This window comes from Amblyomma americanum, chromosome 10, assembly GCF_052857255.1.
Source record: "Amblyomma americanum isolate KBUSLIRL-KWMA chromosome 10, ASM5285725v1, whole genome shotgun sequence".
NCBI lineage: Eukaryota > Metazoa > Arthropoda > Arachnida > Ixodida > Ixodidae > Amblyomma > Amblyomma americanum.
In genome coordinates this window covers 44,360,424-44,378,047 of record NC_135506.1, presented here as the reverse complement: position 1 = coordinate 44,378,047, position 17,624 = coordinate 44,360,424, and the positions used below count along the sequence as shown (strand labels likewise).

Here is a 17,624-nt window from a genome sequence, read left to right as displayed (position 1 = left end):
TTTGCTGTCGCCAAACAATTGGTTTTCTATGTCAGTCTTAAATGCTCAATGCGAGCGATAGAAAAACTTTAAAAGAAAGATTTTTCTACGAATTGGAAGAATGGATCGCTAGCTTCAATATTTCCATACCAAGACATGTATGTGGTTGCGGATCATTCTAACTGGTACGTAGTGCTACCATTCGTCACCTATTCCTACAATACTGCCACGCAGAGAACTACTGGTTTCTCGCCATTTTTCCTTCTGCACGGCCGCGAACCATCCTTCCCAAGAATGGTGTTGACACCATTCTTCCTTACCCTTCTGATTCGTCGGTGTCCACAACCGTCTCTGAACCCTCCAAATACGCTGCAGAGCGCCGGCAGCTCGCTCGGTCGCTCACGTCCGCAATCTTTTGTTTGGCTCCGTGTGCCTTCTGACTCACCCGGTCTCTCTACCGAGTTGCTTCCGAAGTACTACGGACCGTATACCGCGTCCTTGCGCGTACTTACATCGTCGAGCCCGATACGCCCTCCTCCGGTCTCCAGCGACGCGGGCGCGAGACTGCCCACGTGTCTCGTTTGACGCCGCACTACGACCCTTACGTTCTGTTGTCCCCCTAAATCGCCAGCAGGGCTCTTTTTCCCCCGGGGCCAATTGTAAAGAGCTAGATGATCGGTACCTGCGGTGGAGGAGTTGACACACGCAACGAGACTAGAGCGACAACTGTTTTAGGGACCGGATCTGTGCTCGCCTGCTCTACCTGGCTTTCGAACAATATATTCGCCTGCGAATAAAGCCCGTTTCACAATTATCAAAATTTTTGTCCAAGAAAGCTGGACATGCAACGACCATTGAATGCACTCTATGCAATGCATAGAGTGCATTGGCGTTGACAACTTTGCAAAGGCCGTTCATTTTCACGAAACGAAAGGCACCCAACCAGCTCAGTGGGTCAATAGCGACCTCAACCTCGCTTTCATGTACGTGGCGTTGGTGTCCAACTGCAAAAGCTTGCTTTGATTGCATTCCGCACACTGGACAGGCAGCGCGCCCTCCTTGCCACCTTGGGAGGTGGCATGCAGTTAATGGTTGATCGCGTGAGGTTGATCACCAAATTAACGCTGCGGCCTAGCTACTGCTGCAGTGCCGCATGTCAGCCACAACGCTGTCAGCGCTAATGCATTCATGCCACATATCTGTCTCACCACCGCCACATGTATCAAAGCACGAATGAGGCGCCCGCATATCCAGGGAGCCAGTTATGCACCCTTCCTTTGTTCAAAGCCATCGCCGTCTAGATCATTGTCAACACCAACGAAGACAGTGCACGAACACCGACATCTTTCGCATTCTATATCCTGAATTACCTGCGCTAATCTACATTAATTTTTCTATGTCTATTTGCATGCAATCACTTTGCCCATTTTCTCCTTTTTCTCATCTCTATCAAGCTTAAAAACTGAGCTGAAAAGCACTTTTTGTCAAAACAGCCTATAAAACACCCTTATCACTATAAGAAGGAGGAAGGATGCGTGGTGATTTTGCGGTGCTTGTGGAAATATCCCACGCTTCAAAAGAGTTCTGACAGTTGCATTACACGCCACAGAGCAAGCCCCGAATGGTACTGACGCGTGTCGCATCTGTCACCAAGAAGGGCAGCCGCATCGCCATTAGAACGAAGAAAACGAAGACACTCGTCTGGTGAAAGAAGAAGAAGAAAGGCAGCGTTCACGTGGTGTACCTGCGCCTTCCGTAGTCTTTGTTCAGCGCTCTTAGCTTTTGAAGATTATCGTCGCCAGTCGTTACGGGTGAGTCGCAATGCATGAAGCTGGCCCCTAGGACCACATTTTTATTTGTTGTGTAGTAAAGTAGTACCTATAAAGATTCCGGCTCTAATGGCCGTAACCTGGTTTGGGTCGTACGCCAAACAGTGCATTACGCTGCAACGAATTTGCCGTACCCTGCAGGTTCGTTAAAAGACCCAGGAGAGTGACGCGCCTTCAGTGTTCCAATACAGCCCTGACAACAAGGTCATTTTTTTCAGTATGCTTGATTGATTGGTTTGGTTTGGTTTGGTTTATGGGCATTTAACGTCCCAAAGAGACTCAGCTATATATCGTCCAATTTCAGTACTTCTTTCATTTAGCAAGGTAACTGAAAGGTAATTCATGGCAGACTCTAATGACTTTGAAAAGTATTATATCTTGCTCCAGAAACAGCTCGGATCTAGAGCTGGATATTCTACTAGCGTCGCTCTTATTTACTTCACTGATAAATGCAAACTAGAATTTGACGAGGCTAAATATCCTGGTTTGGTATTCCTCCATTTTTTCTAAATAATTTGACATGATAAACCATAAGAGTCTTGTTGGCGCGAATATTTTATTTCTATACCCATAATCTGCCAGGTTTCGCTGAAACAACCGGTTTACTTAACCACCAATGACTGTTTGTCCCATGCGGCCTCTATGGTATCGCCTCAAAGATTCCCTCCCAAAGGCATCAACTTTCCTGGATACTTTGAGCTCTTGTAAACGCCCAGAAGTTCGAGACAGAAGTTGTAGAGTTTTAACATATTTTGCTTCGCAGATGGAGTGCCTTTTGCTTCCGGTAAAGAAGGAACCCTTGTGGGATTACCCCGATCCTGCGTGTCCCATCGATGATATTAGCTGCCTCGGTCATGGGGTGGCGCATCAAGCGGAGACTCCCCGGTTTCCTTCTGGGGAAAAACAGGGCACTGCTTCGAGCCGCGTTTCTTTTCCAAACGAGGTGAAGCGCGAACTGGGTGCACCTGTTCTGGAGGAAGAACAGAGTGCCACATCTTACGCGCACCCAGTTAAATGCGAACAGTCGTTCCGGTGTCAACTATGCCCCGACGAGTTCCCGACGCAGTGCGATCTCGACCGTCACCACGCGAAAAGCCACCACTCGCCTACGGGACCTCGGAGCACCGAAGTTTACCGGCAGGACTTGCACTCAGAAGAGCAGATCGCGATGCATACGCGCCAGTTCCGAAAGGAGAACCAGCGTTATCACTGCGACATCTGTCCGAAGACGTATGCACACGCCAGCAGCCTAAAGGTGAAGTTTCCGTACTTTTTTTTCAGATTAGTCGTTAACGGGTTCGACAAGGTGATATCAGACGCGATTATTGGTATCTTCATCGGAAATTAAGCGGAAAGACACTGATGAGTAATGTCATCACGCTACCGCTATGTTAAAGTAATAATCAATTGCTTCGGTTATGCACTGGGAGCCTTAAGGCCTTGTTCCTCTACAGTTCATATGGGGGAAAATCCTCTAATGCATCTAGCAGGACGCGTATTTTATTAGATATCTTGTGAGAGATGCAAGAACGACAAGCTCATCTTGAACATTTCTTTTCGCACTCGCAATGAAGCCTTTCCACATCAGGGCCCTGATGAAGGCATGCATGTCCTCTTATCAAAAATTCGTCCCGGAGAGTCAGGTCGCCCCACTCATGCCTTCGTTTTCGTTGTCAAAACTAACACGTTCGTTCCGCTCTGTGTGTCGTTTATGTCCGATAAATTTCGGAGCCTTTGCCTGACACATTCGCATCCGCAGGTACACAAGCGCTTCCACTCAGAGCAGCTACCATATGCCTGCCATCTTTGCCCAGCTCGGTTCGTGCGAAATTCGGCGTTGCGCTTGCATTTCCAAGCGAGCCATGACGTCACCAGCCACCCCGAGTGCGGCCGCTGCGGAAAGAAGTTCACGTTTAGGAGCAACCTCACACGCCACATTAGGGCGTGCACGGGACAGACCCCGTACGCTTGTCACCTGTGCCCTCGAAAGTTCACAAGGAGTGACAACCTTCTGCTCCATCTGAGAATCCACGCAGGCGACCGGAGGCACCGCTGCACCCAGTGCGACAGGTGCTTCATCACTTCGTCACTCCTCGGGGCGCACATCAGAAGCGTCCACTGCCCGGAGCAGACGTACCTCTGCGTGTTTTGTCCCGGAAAGTACGGAAGTCCGGGTGCTCTGAAGGCTCACCTCAAGACGCACCATTCTCAAGTTAACAAGAAATAGGCACTTGAGTGTTGCTTCATGGACAACTTTTCCTGGGAAGATAAAGTGCATTGGAAAGCTGCGATCTGCATTCTGTCTGGATAAACATAGAAATAACCACATCTGGAATTAGCGTGAACTTAACAAAGGGCTGAAGAGACACTCAATCCGCTGAAAAACCTTCGACGGAGGATTTGTCTCTGTCACGGTGTTTCGACGAGTTCCCGACTCGAAGCGTTCGTGATGAGTGCGAAGCCTTTCCCACCTTCCGTGTCCAAGTTCTCGCTGCAAGGAATTTATCTACCGTCTTAAACAACTACCGTTAATCTGTAATCAGGTCGAGTAGCTGGAGATGAGCTCTAATATTCGAAACGGGGATACATGGTGTCATGAAAGGTTAGGAAAATTTTATGCCGGTTTTTATGAAAAAGTGTGAGCGAACTCTTTTTCATAGAGATGAAAACTGTTTTAAAATGTTTCCCTTGTGTTTGAGCTCTGAATTCGTGCAAATCTAAACTTTCATTCAGTGGATACCTTTCGAATGTGCGCGTTTTTTTTCTCTGTCACTGCATAATTTCGTGTACGCTAACCTGCATTACTTTCAAGTTTATTCAATACTTTATCAATATATCTAGCTAATTTTATGTTTATACTCCTATGTGTTATGTTTTATCATAATGTGTGCTTTCTGAATGTTAGTAAATGCACCGCATGAACTGCAATCAATACCCATGAGTTTTAAATGTGCGCTGTTTGCCCATAGCGCCAAGCGTAGAGTACACGGAGGGGTGGATAAACGGGTCGTCACTTCGTTAGGCATTTTTTGTGTTCGTTTGCTTCATGTCTCAGCCCCAGGCAACGAACGTGTGCCAGATTAAACGCTTTCACTGTGTTCATCGAAAACAATAAGTCACAAAGCATGGCTTCCCAGCCCAGGAAGATTTATTCGTTTCTAAGCGATAGCGTGACGGCTTTCGTTGAGCAGAAAATCTGGCGTTGTGAGCGGAAAATTCTCGAGAAAGCAATTAGGTAAGCCGCCTAGGTCACGTTATCTTGCGGGGTCAGCACAACATGCCCACCGGATTGTGAGCAAGCTGTCCCCAGTGGCAGCTAGCAGTTGAATTAATGGTTTGCGGTTTACGGGAGTTTTATGTCCCAAAGCGGCTCAGGCTATGAGGGACGCCGTAGTCGAGGGCTCCGGAAATTTCGACCACCTGGGGTTCTTTAACGTGCACTGACATCGCGCAGTACACGGGCCTCTAGAATTTCACCTCCAGCGTAATTCGGCCGCCTCGGTCGGAATCGAGCCCGCGTCTTTCGGGACAGCAGCCGACTGCCATAACCACTGAGCCACCGAGGCGCAGTTAATGATTGCTTGCTCGGGAAGAGCAACCTTTGTGACACATGGCCCACCTGTCATCGCTAGGCTGCGGCGCATCGCTTAACGCTGCACCACTGCGCCAAGAGGGGTTTGAGGACTCCCCGGGATGTATGAGCGTATAATCTAGAATAGTGAATTCCTCATAAATGGGCATTAATTAACCGACTAAACTATTGCGTCATGCACTTAAGGTGGAACTTAAGTGTCCCCTCCAAATTTTGTACCTCTTTTTCATACATTAGGCGAACTGTCTTCTGCTAAACGGCTAACACTGATTGATTACAACGAGCCTTTTCTCATTCTCTCTTCCCATTTGGGCTGTCATGAATGTGGCGACGAATTGCTTGGATTTCTCCGCTTCCACGCTGAAGTGCTGAGATCCTTGTCTGGAGTGGGGTTCCATTGCGAGGCAGTGTAGAGGAAGGTTTGAGTAAAACTGTACAGCAAAGCTTTAGTTTAGATATTAAGAAAAAGAAATCAACATAGCATGCTATGCATATAAGCAGGTTGTTTCATCTTTCCTCCATGTCTGGTTCCTTTAGTTCAAGATCCCATCTTTGGCAACATCGTTCAACCATGCAGGAGCGATTCATCGGCTGTGCGCTTCAACCATACGAAGCTGTACGTGGACTTGGGGAGACACCGCAGTGGAAGGTTACGAATTAATTTGAACCAGCAGGGTGTCGTTGACGTGCACTGTAATCATACAGCACACAGGCGGTTTACATTTAGCCTACATCGAATTGAGTCCGCCGCCGTCGGAATACGATCCCGGAACCTTTGGATTCGGGGCAGAAAGCCAAAGTTACTGAGCCACAGAGGCGAATAGAGAGACCGGTTAGGCGCACTGAGGAGTAATTGTGCGCATTTACTTTAACAAGGCGCATGTCCGGAAGTAGACACTACTGAAGTACGGCGTGGGATCGGAACCCACAGGCGGCATTCTACTTTCTCCGAGATTATCTACAAAAATAGTGCAACTAATTCCCCACTGTAATCAACGCCATAATAAAAGAGATCTCTCTGTAGCTATGCTCTCTTTGATTTCAATTTCTGTTGGCTTCTTTCATAAACTACGTTCTGGTTAAGATTAGGCCTGCACAATAGGCCCGCACATTCGCTCTGCCTTCCCAGAATGCATTTTAGCCTCATTTTACTCATCGACGTCGTTGAATCTAGGGTTCATATAATCTCCACGTCAAACGGATCTCCTAATGTCCTCTATTGCCTTCTGTCTCGGTCCAGGCACTACAAAAAATAAACAACTAAATTTCTGAGGTCGTTATTCCTGAGTTTGCTGTCAATTCATTGGTATTCATTCCTTCAAACTAGAAGAGTACTGGATCTGCTCATGATGTATGGACTGCGTATGTCGAACGCATTTTGTTACATGCATAGATCCAGAACACACTGGTATCGCAGTGCCCTATTAAAGTGCGTTAAGCGGTCCCAAAATTTTCTAGTGAGCTACCACTACGGCCCCCAATCACTGATTTCGTCGATCTTTACCTGAAGCTAGCCCACATACTTCGCATTTGACAAAGTGAGCTAAACCGGCTGTAATTTTTTTGCTACACGCTGCCGAGCTGTGAAGCGGAAAAGAAGAGGATATACCAAAAAGCACGTGGGATCTTCAAGGACAAAAAGATGATGACGAAGTGCGGCATCTCTTAAGGCGCCAGGCAGACCGCAGGTAGTGGTTTCACAATATTGGCAGGACAAGCGTTGGAAGCAACGCTCACACAAATTTGCATCGAAGAAGCACCGTACGCGTCAGGTCGCAAAAGTTAGGCCACTCAAGCCCGCGACGGCAGACTGTTCGCGTTGAGCGAGTAGCCGTAACTTCTCACCCTCGTGGTCACGTCTCTAGGCCTAACCATGTCGCAACAAGGCAGCGACGATCACGCGACGGTGGAGAACAAGGATGACCAAGGCGGTGGCGTTTCAACCACAGACGCGGCCGTTGCTGACGCTGCCCATACGCCGCAACCTTCAGCAACCACTGATGTTCCCGACACTGGCGCGGCACCGAGCTCTGATACAACGGCCAGTCAGCAGCCACACAGCTCCCAACCTTTGGACAGCGGAGCACTCGGTGCCTCGGCAAACTCCGTTGCAGTGACGGAAAACGCATCGCCTTCGCTACAGCAGGCGTCGGAAGCTGCTGCACCTATCCCAGAAGTGACTAAACTACGCGCAGAGCAGGTGACGGAAGCGTGTCAAACGCCGCAACCAACAGCCGTTGCCTACAGGTCTCTGACACTCCAGTTCTCGCCGGGAAAGCAGCGCCATCTACCGCGGTCAAGTTCTAAGTTAAGGACGTCAACCACCAGTTCCGAGCCCGGCACCCCGGACGGCTTACGCAGTCCAATGAGCCCCAGATCCGTGGAAACATCGCCGCTAAAATTTAGGCCGCTGGGTAGGCTCTTGGACATCGTGTCGGCGGTGAGCTCCAACGTCCTATCGTCTACACGGGAAACGAGGGGCCAGGAAGAGCCGTCTCGGGAATACGGAGTAGTGAGCAGTCCCAGGGCACTGATGCCACGGAGCGAGACGCCGAAAAGGCTGGCCACGAAGCCCGGGACTCCGGTAGCTGCGACAGGGGCCTCGTCACCACCGAGTCGTGCCACCCCTCCATCCGTGGCTACCCCCGCTGTCGTCTGGCCATCAACGCTGGGAGAAGGCACTGCCATCCACTCACCAAACACGGCCATAGCTTACGAACGATATGTTCCCCCTCGAATACCGTGGGTCACGCTGCTCGTGATGTGTCTGCAAGTGCGGGCCCACTGGATGTTCTCGCACAAGCACTACAGCGAACGGTGCGCCAGCGTGCGCACGATACTGCTCGACGGTCACTGGGAACGGGCGCTGTTCGCGGCCTTCCATCACGCAGACGCCGAACACCTGCTCTCCAGCCTGCTCTCTTTCCTTCCCAAGGCTCTGATCCTTGAGGCCGCCCTCGGAGCGACGCACTTTGCCAGCTTATTCGTTAAAGTGGCCGTCCTCGTGGGCGTTGTCAACAGTTTAGTAGTACGGCTCATCTCCCAGTTCCCACCGCTGTCCGTCCTACGGACGACGTGCACGCACACGTTTGCGGGCGTCATCGCGGTATTCGAACTGCTCATAAGGACGCACTTCGGAAGGGCGACGATCCATTATGGCAACTACCAGCTCGGTATTAGGAGCCCGGTAGTCATGGTGGTGGAACTGCTCCTGCTGCACCTCTGCTCAAACAAGAACGACTGCCCTATCGTTAGCGGCCTCCTGGTCGGCACCTTCCTGGCTAAGACATCGCTTGGAAACTTCATCACCAGGTGAGATTTTATTTCCTCATGCAACGCAGTATGAACAGCTAGTAGACAGGAGAAGGGACACTATAGGTTATGAAATTCGACTACATCCGCTTGACCACACGCAATTCAGTTGTGCAGTGGTGATGACCCTGCGTTCAAGGATAATGATATCCCTGAAGCTGTCAAATTTAGTTAGCTGAGTGAGGGTCTGTATTTAAAAGTAAACTAAATGAAACAGATTTTTTAAAGTATTGTACGCCCGGTTCACCAAGGTCTGTGAGCAGAAATCAAAAAGTGCGGTTTCCATAGCCCTTAAGCGGAGCACTTTGCCTCGGAAACAGACAGTAAGATGGGACCTAAAGAGATAGGCCTCCTCCCGCACCACTGCCAATCGCAGGCCCCTCAGAACCATGGTGCCAAGCTAGAAACCTACCAACAAATGCAGGTGTCTTGTTACATTGTTATACGCGTCCGCCACGCTCTGAGGGCCGACTTCTTTCTGGATTGTCACTTCAATCACTGTGTGTTCACTCTGCCAGCGATGTACGCGCTTGATTCGAACGCAGGTCTGTCGCGCGACGTTGTGGTGATGTGGCCTTAACGCACTACAGAGCCTTATCGGCCTTGCGGTTCCCACTAGAATTACTCTAGCTTCAACAGATGCGCAAACACGGAGGTGCCGACGCAAGAAACTCGAGTATAGGTAACGGCATGCGAGGCCGTCGAACGGTGACACATAAGGCCATGGAGTCGCGCAGCGTGGCTTCGAGCAAATAGGAGAGACGATGCCGTCAACGGAAGGACGGAAGGATACCGAGATAGCCTCATCCTATTCAGCAGCCGACCAGGAATTCTAATGGAGGTCCACGGACTGTGGCTTTGGCCTTGTGTGTGTGATCTGTGCCGAGCGACTGTGGCTCGAAAAAAAATCTGCGGAAAGTACCTGATCACACGAACAGTCGTCTCCATCATCAAAGCAATATTCTGCACCGTGCCCAGCCTGCGACATCGGTTTCGGATAATAAGTGTACCCAAGAGACGTACAGGTCGCTCAATACGAAAAAGAACAGGGGAGCGCATGGCGCCCGAATTTCGCCAAGCGCTGCCACCGATAGCTGGCGGAGACGTGGGTCACGAGGCGAATGCACGGAAAGATGAGGAGGAGGATGATGAGGGTATTTATGGAACAGGAGAGGTCTGCCTGGTTGTCGGCCTGGCATGCTTCTCCAGGTGAGGGTGAAAGAAGAGAAGATTAGAGAAGAGGATGGTGAAAAAAAGAGGAAAATAAAAAAGAAAGGGTGAATGGTCACACACGCACACATGATCGTCAAAGAATGTCCGCTAAACCCGTATCTCTTGTAAACTCTAAAAATACTTTTGTCCCGCGGCTGGTGCGTTTTTATGGAGGAAAAACGGTAACGCGCCCGTGTGCTGTGCGATATCAGCGCACGTTAAAGATCCCCAGGTGGTCGAAATTATTCAGGAGCCCTCCACTACGGCACCTCTTTATTCCTTTCTTTCACTCCCTACTTTATCCCTTCCCTTACGGCGCGGTTCAGGTGTCCAACGATATATGAGACCGATACTGCGCCATTTCCTTTACCCAAAAACCAATTATTATTTTGTCCCGCGCACACCCGCTAGTCGGCCATGCTTACTGCGCATGCGCGCCGACGATTTTCGTCGCCTGTCGGCGGCAGCGCTTCGCGAAGTGCGGCCGCCACGCGATCCCCTGTTATCTTTAATATTGAGCGGCCCTGTAACGTATCCTGTTAGACTGCTTTACGACATCTTTGCTCTTCCAGATAACACCTGGAGGCGAAATGCAAAAAGGCGCCAGAGTGCCTTTTTGCATGCCCAATTAATTTAAAGGGCTGGACGAAATTAAACGAAACACTCCACTGCGGCGTGCCTCATAGACCATGTGTCGCTACAGGACGTTCAACCCTCACATACATACAGTACCAAGGTACCAGCGCGAAGAACTGGGAATCTCCTCCTTCAGCGCTTTGAACGCAGTACTGAAGGCTCAATGGCCCTCCGCGCCCTTGCAGGATTCGGCGTCCACGGCAGCACCTTCAGCTTTGCGTCGTTCCTTGCGCCCCCGTCACATATCTCCTCATCGCGGTCATCACCGTCGCCTTCTTGTACGGACCTTACCCGGACCGCTCGGCTCCGAACGCGATGCAATTGACGTTCCTGTACCCCGTCTGGGAGCCACTGTTCCTGCCAGCTCTGTACCTGCCCAGCGTGTACCAGCTGGCATTCGTTGTCCTGTCCCTCTTCAGAGTTGGCCGGGAGCTGGAGCGTGACCTTGGGCACTACGGGTCAGTGCCGTTCGTTAGCTACAGCAGTGAAGATATTGAACGCTTACCATTCATGATTTCAGCCGTTATCAATTTACTGTTGAACGTCGGTTGTCCGCAGTATAGGCTCGACAGAGGTGTCCGGAATAATGGAATTTTGGAGTTCACCGGCTACGTTTGGGTTGGGAATCGGACGCGTTACCTTCGGACGCTCGCTGCAACACATGTAGGAATGTGTGCGCATTGTTGCTCTGTGTTTGCGGGAGCGCGTGCCGCACTCGCTTCTGCAGTGCACGTTAGGCTACAGAGTTGAGCGGTGATTGTAAAGCACTGCCCGCGTGTCTTTTAACGCCCATCCTACAGTTTTCATCACAATTTATTCATCACAATCATGTTTTCATCACAATTATAGTGTGTGTGTGTGTGTGTGTGTGTGTGTGTGTGTGTGTGTGTGTGTGTGTGTGTGTGTGTGTGTGTGTGTGTGTGTGTGTGTGTGTGTGTGTGTGTGTGTGTGTGTGTGTGTGTGTGTGTGTGTGTGTGTGTGTGTGTGTGTGTGTGTGTGTGTGTGTGTGTGTGTGTGTGTGTGTGTGTGTGTGTGTGTGTGTGTGTGTGTGTGTGTGTGTGTGTGTGTGTGTGTGTGTGTGTGTGTGTGTGTGTGTGTGTGTGTGTGTGTGTGTGTGTGTGTGTGTGTGTGTGTGTGTGTGTGTGTGTGTGTGTGTGTGTGTGTGTGTGTGTGTGTGTGTGTGTGTGTTATCAAAGTGCTGAGCGCTTGTACACAAATGAGCGACCATCAAACGAGGCGTGAGAAGAAACAAAATAAAATGACTTCTGTTGAAGCCTTTCTATTTTCATTTCACACGTGTCAAAAGTGCAAAAACACGGGGATTCAAAAGAGAAGGTTTAAGTGCAGCTAAACATCAACGCCCAGTGCAGTCAGGAAACACGTCGGTATATTGGCTGGTTCTGATGGCGTATTTAGTGTTCAGGCTGCTCAACCATTGAATACCACTTCAATGTGCTGTGCAAACAACTAGAACCAAACTCTGCCGCAGTTTCCTGATATTTGCCACGGGACTGCTGCTGGGTGTGAACGCGCTTTTGGACGGTCTGTCCTGGATCGCCTGGAGGCACCTGGTCGCCTTCCAGGACGACCTGCCTCCACCGGTGAGGCACTCGAGCACCTGCAGCTGCGCTTTGGTTGGCGCCCTGCTGGCAATGAAGGTGATCCACCACAGGAGGCACCCACACTGCGAGTACCACATGGCGTGCTTCTCCATCTACGTGCCTTTCTGGACGGGGGTGCTCCTCGAGCTGACGTTGCTGCACCTTGAAATGCCGGATGGCTACACTCTAGGTCACGTGACGGGCATTCTCCTGGGCCTTGTCGTGAACAACTGCAGGAAGGAGTGCTTTGCCAACTTCTTGCCTCGAGTACTGGAACGCTTTCTGGTTAGAGCAACTCCTGAAGATCGCTGAGAAGACCAGCGGCGTTGACGTGCCACCGTTTCATGCACGCCTTGTTATAAATAATAAGTATTAATGGTTCATAACGTTACAGCTCCGGTAATTATAGGAGAACAGCAACAAAATGCGCAATTTCCTTGTATCCACAGAACGCAAAAAGTTGCGAACCCCTTCGCGCATCTATTTGCCTTGCTTTTTTGGGCCACTTCCTTCTTTAGTGTTATATGCAGCCTTATGCCTCAGATTAAATTTTTGTTGCTGTGAACGCCTTCATACCGCAACTTGCAATTTGCTCGGTGTATAACGCCGTTCCGTGATATACTTGCTGCTCCCCGCATTTAGCGCAAATTGTGCACAAGAGATGGCCGGTTTTCTGGACTGGCGATATGAAGACATTTTTACTAATTGCTCTTCACCTCCTGCCATGCGCTTTCAGCGATGGACTGCTCGCTCCACTCACTTTTGCAGCGTAAGCTGAATCTCTTGCGGTTAAAGCGGGGTCTTCAGCTCATCAACCGCTTCTGCGGTTCTGGGAAATATTAATACATTACTGCGACAGAAACCGCTTCTACCCGACCCTTGCCAAGGGTCTCAGTAAGGCGGCGGAGCGAACTCTGCGGCGGATGCAGACAGGAACTCTTGTCTGTCCTGCCGTAGCCAAACACTTTGATCCCACCATAGATGGGCGTTGCCCGCACTGTGGAAAGATCTGCGATATCTTTCACACGGAGTGGCCGTGTACTCAGAATCCTCACGTTCCCCCTTGCCCTACCTCTACCCAAGAAGCATGGGAACTGCCCTCCTCAACTGCTCCACACTGGAGTCCCAAAGCATGGCCCAAAGGGCTCTGGTAAAGCGGGCGCGACACGGGGCCTCGCCGCGCGCGCATGGAGGCACCCTACTCGTAAGCAGTGTTGCTATATGCTCCCGCAGGGAGCAGAGTTGCGTGACTGTTTTCCCCGCGCCGCTCGTAACACTATTCGCGGAGCGGCGATCACGTGTTCACGCTGACGTATTTTGTTCCAAACCATGTCTGCTCATGCCCAACACATGAGCGGAAAGGGGACAGCCGCTCCCATCTTGAGCACAGTCTCCTTTGTTATCCGGCTGAGAGGGTATTGTGACGCCCCCACTGGGAGGAGGACGGGGTCCGAGGTTCCCCATCTTGAGCGCAGTCTGCTTTGTTATCCGACTGAGGGGGTATTGTGAAGCCCCCACAGAGAAAAGGCGGGGTGCTTATAAAGGGCCGTCTTGTGAGGCTCCTGCCACACGAGAAGCAGCTTTCCCGCAGAGCTTGGAACAAAATGGCGGACCTTCGCGCAACTCTGCTCCCTGCGGGACACAAGCAGCGCCATCTACCTCACCGGTTTTGCACTAGTGAGATTTACAGACACCTTCGCTATATCCGGTATATTACCTCGTTGTATCAGTTAATAAGTTCGATTAACGTGTGCATCACAACACGACGAATCGTTGACACCATCCGGAACCACCTGCGACAAACGGTTCGGCCGTAATGGCCGTCTGAAGGTCTTCGAAATACACGGTTTCGGGCGGAAAGGTCGTCGTTGCGAATCCCGCACATGCTTTGGGCTTCACCTGAATTAGTAATGATATCCTCACGAATATGAAAGTCATCTGACCCAACTTCGAACATTCTGCGTCAAATGGGTGGCCCTCCAATTTTATGCAAATGGTGGTCCCGCGGGAGTCCCACTTCGATGGCCGCTATACTGGTACATACATATACTATAACGGATCGAAAACAACGGTATGAATTGAAGCCCTGTGCTCATGTGGTTGCTGTTTTGGTTAATTTGACAAGCATTGCAGACAGATGCGTCCTTGACAAACTGAATTAGTGGGAGCTAACGCTCTTTTAAAAAATTGGCTCTGGTTAACCCTAGTTGAATTGCGAAAGCTTCGTTTCCTCGGCACGTCGTCTACGCAGTGTCTCATACCGACGCTCTCGAGAACTCCAACCGGTCTCTTCCGCAGTTGAAGAGCCACTCCGGGGCGTGGCACGACTTCTAGCCTCATCTTCGATACGACGCTTCTCGATTCGTGCGGTGCGTCGTTCTAGCGTCTCTTGAGCGCGTTGTATTTTCCTCGCTTCGTTCTGTCGTTGCTGCGTCTCTTTCGCGCTCTCTGTAACGACTACAATACAACGAGGCGAAGCGCATATACAGTATTGTGCGTTTTTATCGCTGACACTTTCAAAAATTTCCCCGCCTCAACCGCTGGCTCATTTGCCGTGAAACTGCACACAGAGCTTGCGTATTATGGTAACTTTTGTATCGTAGCAAGTTTGACCATGGTACTCACTTAGTTCAGGCGCATATGATGCGAAAACGTAAGCGTCTACGAGAGATCGGCGAGCCAAAACCCGCAGACGACGCTTTTTCGCTGAGAACTGGCAGTGGCGCCATCTGTTTTCGGCAACGGAAAGCGTACGACTAGGCCGCCGAGGCGAGCGTTGCAAGGAGCGCGGGCCCTTTGAATATGCCGTTCGGCATTTGCGTCTGCTTCAACTGAAGCACTTACAACATTTTGGCTAATTGAGCGGAGAAATATCAAAACAACTGATTTAAAGAGGCTTTCCCTTTCAAATAATATTGTTTGCAACGCTCGTCTCGATGGCCTTGTTGTGACGCTTTCCGCTGCCGAAAACAGATGGCGCCACTGCCGGTTCTCAGCGAAAAAGCGTCGTCTGCGGGTTTTGGCTCGCCGATCTCTCGTAGACGCTTACGTTTTCGCATCATGTGCGCCTGAACTAAGTAAGTACCATTGTCAAACTTGCTACGATACAAAAGTTACCATAATACGCAAGCTCTGTGTGCAGTTTCACCGCAAATGAGCCAGCGGTTGAGGCGGGGAAATTTTTGAATGTGTCAGCGATAAAAACGCACAATACTGTATAATACCCCCCCCCCCCCCCCCGAAGAAACACCTCCTCTCCCTATACCACAGCGGAGCACATCTGGTGGAGCGAGGGGCGACGGCAGCGGCGTCGACGGCGGCGTCATCTGTTTGAGCACAGCTGCGGTGTTGCTAGGCGTACGGCGCGACGAACCGAAATGGCTCGCTGGCTGGCGTAGTAAAGCTTTCGCTTTAGAAAAAAACTAATCAGAACAGTTGTTCTGTAATTCCTATGCCCATTGTTGCGCCAGACGCGATGGTAGCGTTGGCGCCACCCACCATTTCGACCCCTCCCCCCCCCCCCCCCCCCCCCCGATCTCTACTAGGTGGCTGGATGCCGCATTCCCGCTTTCCGAATGGGGCGCAAGGGAAGCCATCAGAAGTTTGGAGGCATGTCAAAGAAGTTCGGTGTCTGCTGTGTATTTCAATGCAAAATGTCGCGTCTTTCGCCCTTCCGTTCAGTTTTTCTCGTTGTTGTCGTGTAACGTCTACTGTAATATCAAAGTAGTAAGCGAGCTCAACGCGATAAATGTGTGCATTGTTTGGGGAACCCTGTAATTTCTGAGAAACCGAAGAAAACGCATGCAGGTCTCGCCATGCCGCGGCAAAGGGGTACGTGCATTGAACACTATTTTCTGATCTGTTTCTTGTCTTCCGAGCGTAATTAGGACAAGTAGTGGAATGACGATGAGGCTAGGTCATCTTAAAAAAGGCAATGGCGTGGAAATCCTGACACTCGACTCGTTATACAGCTACCACTGTTTCAGTTTCGGTTTTCTGGCGTATGATGTCGCTTCTCATCAATGGCAAGTGGTGTTTATCGCTTTAGGGTGTCATTTACCTTCCAGACGTGTTTTCAATCTAACCTTATAGCACAGCCACGTTTCATATACACAGCACGAGAGAAATGACTGACGAGAAAGAAGAATGCAACAGCGCATGTGACAAGCGCTGTTAGAAGTCAACTGCACCAAACATCCCGAATAAAACCCATTCGGGCATAATTTGCGACAGTACGAAACAGTACGTACCTGATACGCTCCGTCTAAAAAGCAGTACCGATATGCCTTTTGGACGCGCTAATGTGAACCATCAGAACATCGACGGCACCTCACCAGATTGTGGTCTCGCCCTCGCCCCGGTTCGGTCTAAACATAATTCGGTAAAATGGCCACTGCAAAATCGGCTGCCTAATGAAGGTTTCCACCTATTCGTTCTTAAATTTATCCCTCATTGGTGGTATAATTTGGGCTCAGAGCGCGACGACGTTCATTAAAACAAAGAGCAGAGTTGACGACGCTAGCGCAACGGGACGACACAGAACTGAGCAGACGAGGCTCCGTACGTTCTGTGTGTAGCAACGTTCTGTCGTCTGCTAGTGTGGTCCCATAGCGATGCAATGGACCCTTACTTTTGGAACGTCTTTCCCGAGGACTTTGCTGCTCTCCTCATGCAGTTGACGGCGCAACAGGTAGGCATTGTCATGAAAAAAGACGAGAACGTCGAAAAGACAAGGTGCTAAGTGAAAAAACTAGAAGAGAAAAACCGTGTTGAGGTCCGATTTCATGCACTGCCAAAGGCTGACTTTCGGTACATGCTGCCCAGCTTCCGGTGGCTTCACATTCGGACACGGAGCAAGACAATACAGGAAGTGAAACTCCCGTCTGCGCGAGCGAGCGCAGGCGACCAGGGCCCGGATTACGGAACTCGCTCCGACCGCTCTACAATTGAGAGCGCTCTAAAATGCCCGCTCCTATTGGTCGCCGGCGCCATTTCGAAAAGTTGCGTCACGGGAAGCTGCCATGGCGTCACGGACAAGAAAAAACGCATGACGTTGAACACCTAATTATGCCCGCGGTTTTAGACTGTTTTTTGCGACCGCGAAGAGTCGGTCTACAGAGTTTTAGAGGGAAAATGGCGGCGGCGTCGTCTGCTGTTTATTGGTGGCGGAGGCGGCAACGTCGGCGCCAGCAACGACGAAGGACGGTGTACGAGGACGAGCTGTTCCGTCGGTTATTTCGACTCGATAAGGAGAAAGTGGAGTGGTTGTGCGGCGAACTTGCAGACGAACTGCGAGGCGTACGGACGAGCGTTTTGTCGGTGCGGCGGCAGGTGCTGTGCGCTCTCCGTTTTTTTTGCCTCCGGGGGCTTTCAAGTGTGCGTCGGCAACGAGCAGACCGTCGGCCTCGCACAACCGACGGTGAGCAAGTGCGTGCGGCGTGTGGCTGAGGCCATCTGCAAAGT

The 17,624-nt window shown here is 50.6% G+C and overlaps 2 protein-coding genes across 2 annotated transcripts; both read left to right on the top strand.

The window, feature by feature from the left end:
* Positions 1-2,508: 2,508 nt before the first annotated feature.
* Positions 2,509-4,590, top strand: LOC144107204 (zinc finger Y-chromosomal protein 1-like). The gene is made up of 2 exons (XM_077640211.1): positions 2,509-3,063; positions 3,568-4,590. Exons 1-2 carry the CDS (start codon positions 2,572-2,574, stop codon positions 4,033-4,035), a joined length of 960 nt encoding a protein of 319 aa, XP_077496337.1. The 5' UTR covers positions 2,509-2,571; the 3' UTR covers positions 4,036-4,590.
* A 2,467-nt stretch (positions 4,591-7,057) lies between these two features.
* On the top strand, positions 7,058-12,652 carry LOC144106714 (uncharacterized). Its single transcript, XM_077639555.1, has 3 exons — positions 7,058-8,712; positions 10,746-11,018; positions 12,050-12,652. Exons 1-3 carry the CDS (start codon positions 7,274-7,276, stop codon positions 12,471-12,473), a joined length of 2,136 nt encoding a protein of 711 aa, XP_077495681.1. The 5' UTR covers positions 7,058-7,273; the 3' UTR covers positions 12,474-12,652.
* The last annotated feature ends 4,972 nt before the right edge of the window (positions 12,653-17,624 follow it).

Coding starts and splice junctions, on each gene's coding strand:
- LOC144107204 (XM_077640211.1), top strand. CDS start 2,572: ATGGAGTGCCTTTTGCTTCCGGTAAAGAAGGAACCCTTGTGGGATTAC. Junction 3,064..3,567: donor CACACGCCAGCAGCCTAAAG/GTGAAGTTTCCG, acceptor TCGCATCCGCAG/GTACACAAGCGCTTCCACTC.
- LOC144106714 (XM_077639555.1), top strand. CDS start 7,274: ATGTCGCAACAAGGCAGCGACGATCACGCGACGGTGGAGAACAAGGAT. Junction 8,713..10,745: donor CTTGGAAACTTCATCACCAG/GTGAGATTTTAT, acceptor GCGCCCTTGCAG/GATTCGGCGTCCACGGCAGC. Junction 11,019..12,049: donor CGTGACCTTGGGCACTACGG/GTCAGTGCCGTT, acceptor ACTCTGCCGCAG/TTTCCTGATATTTGCCACGG.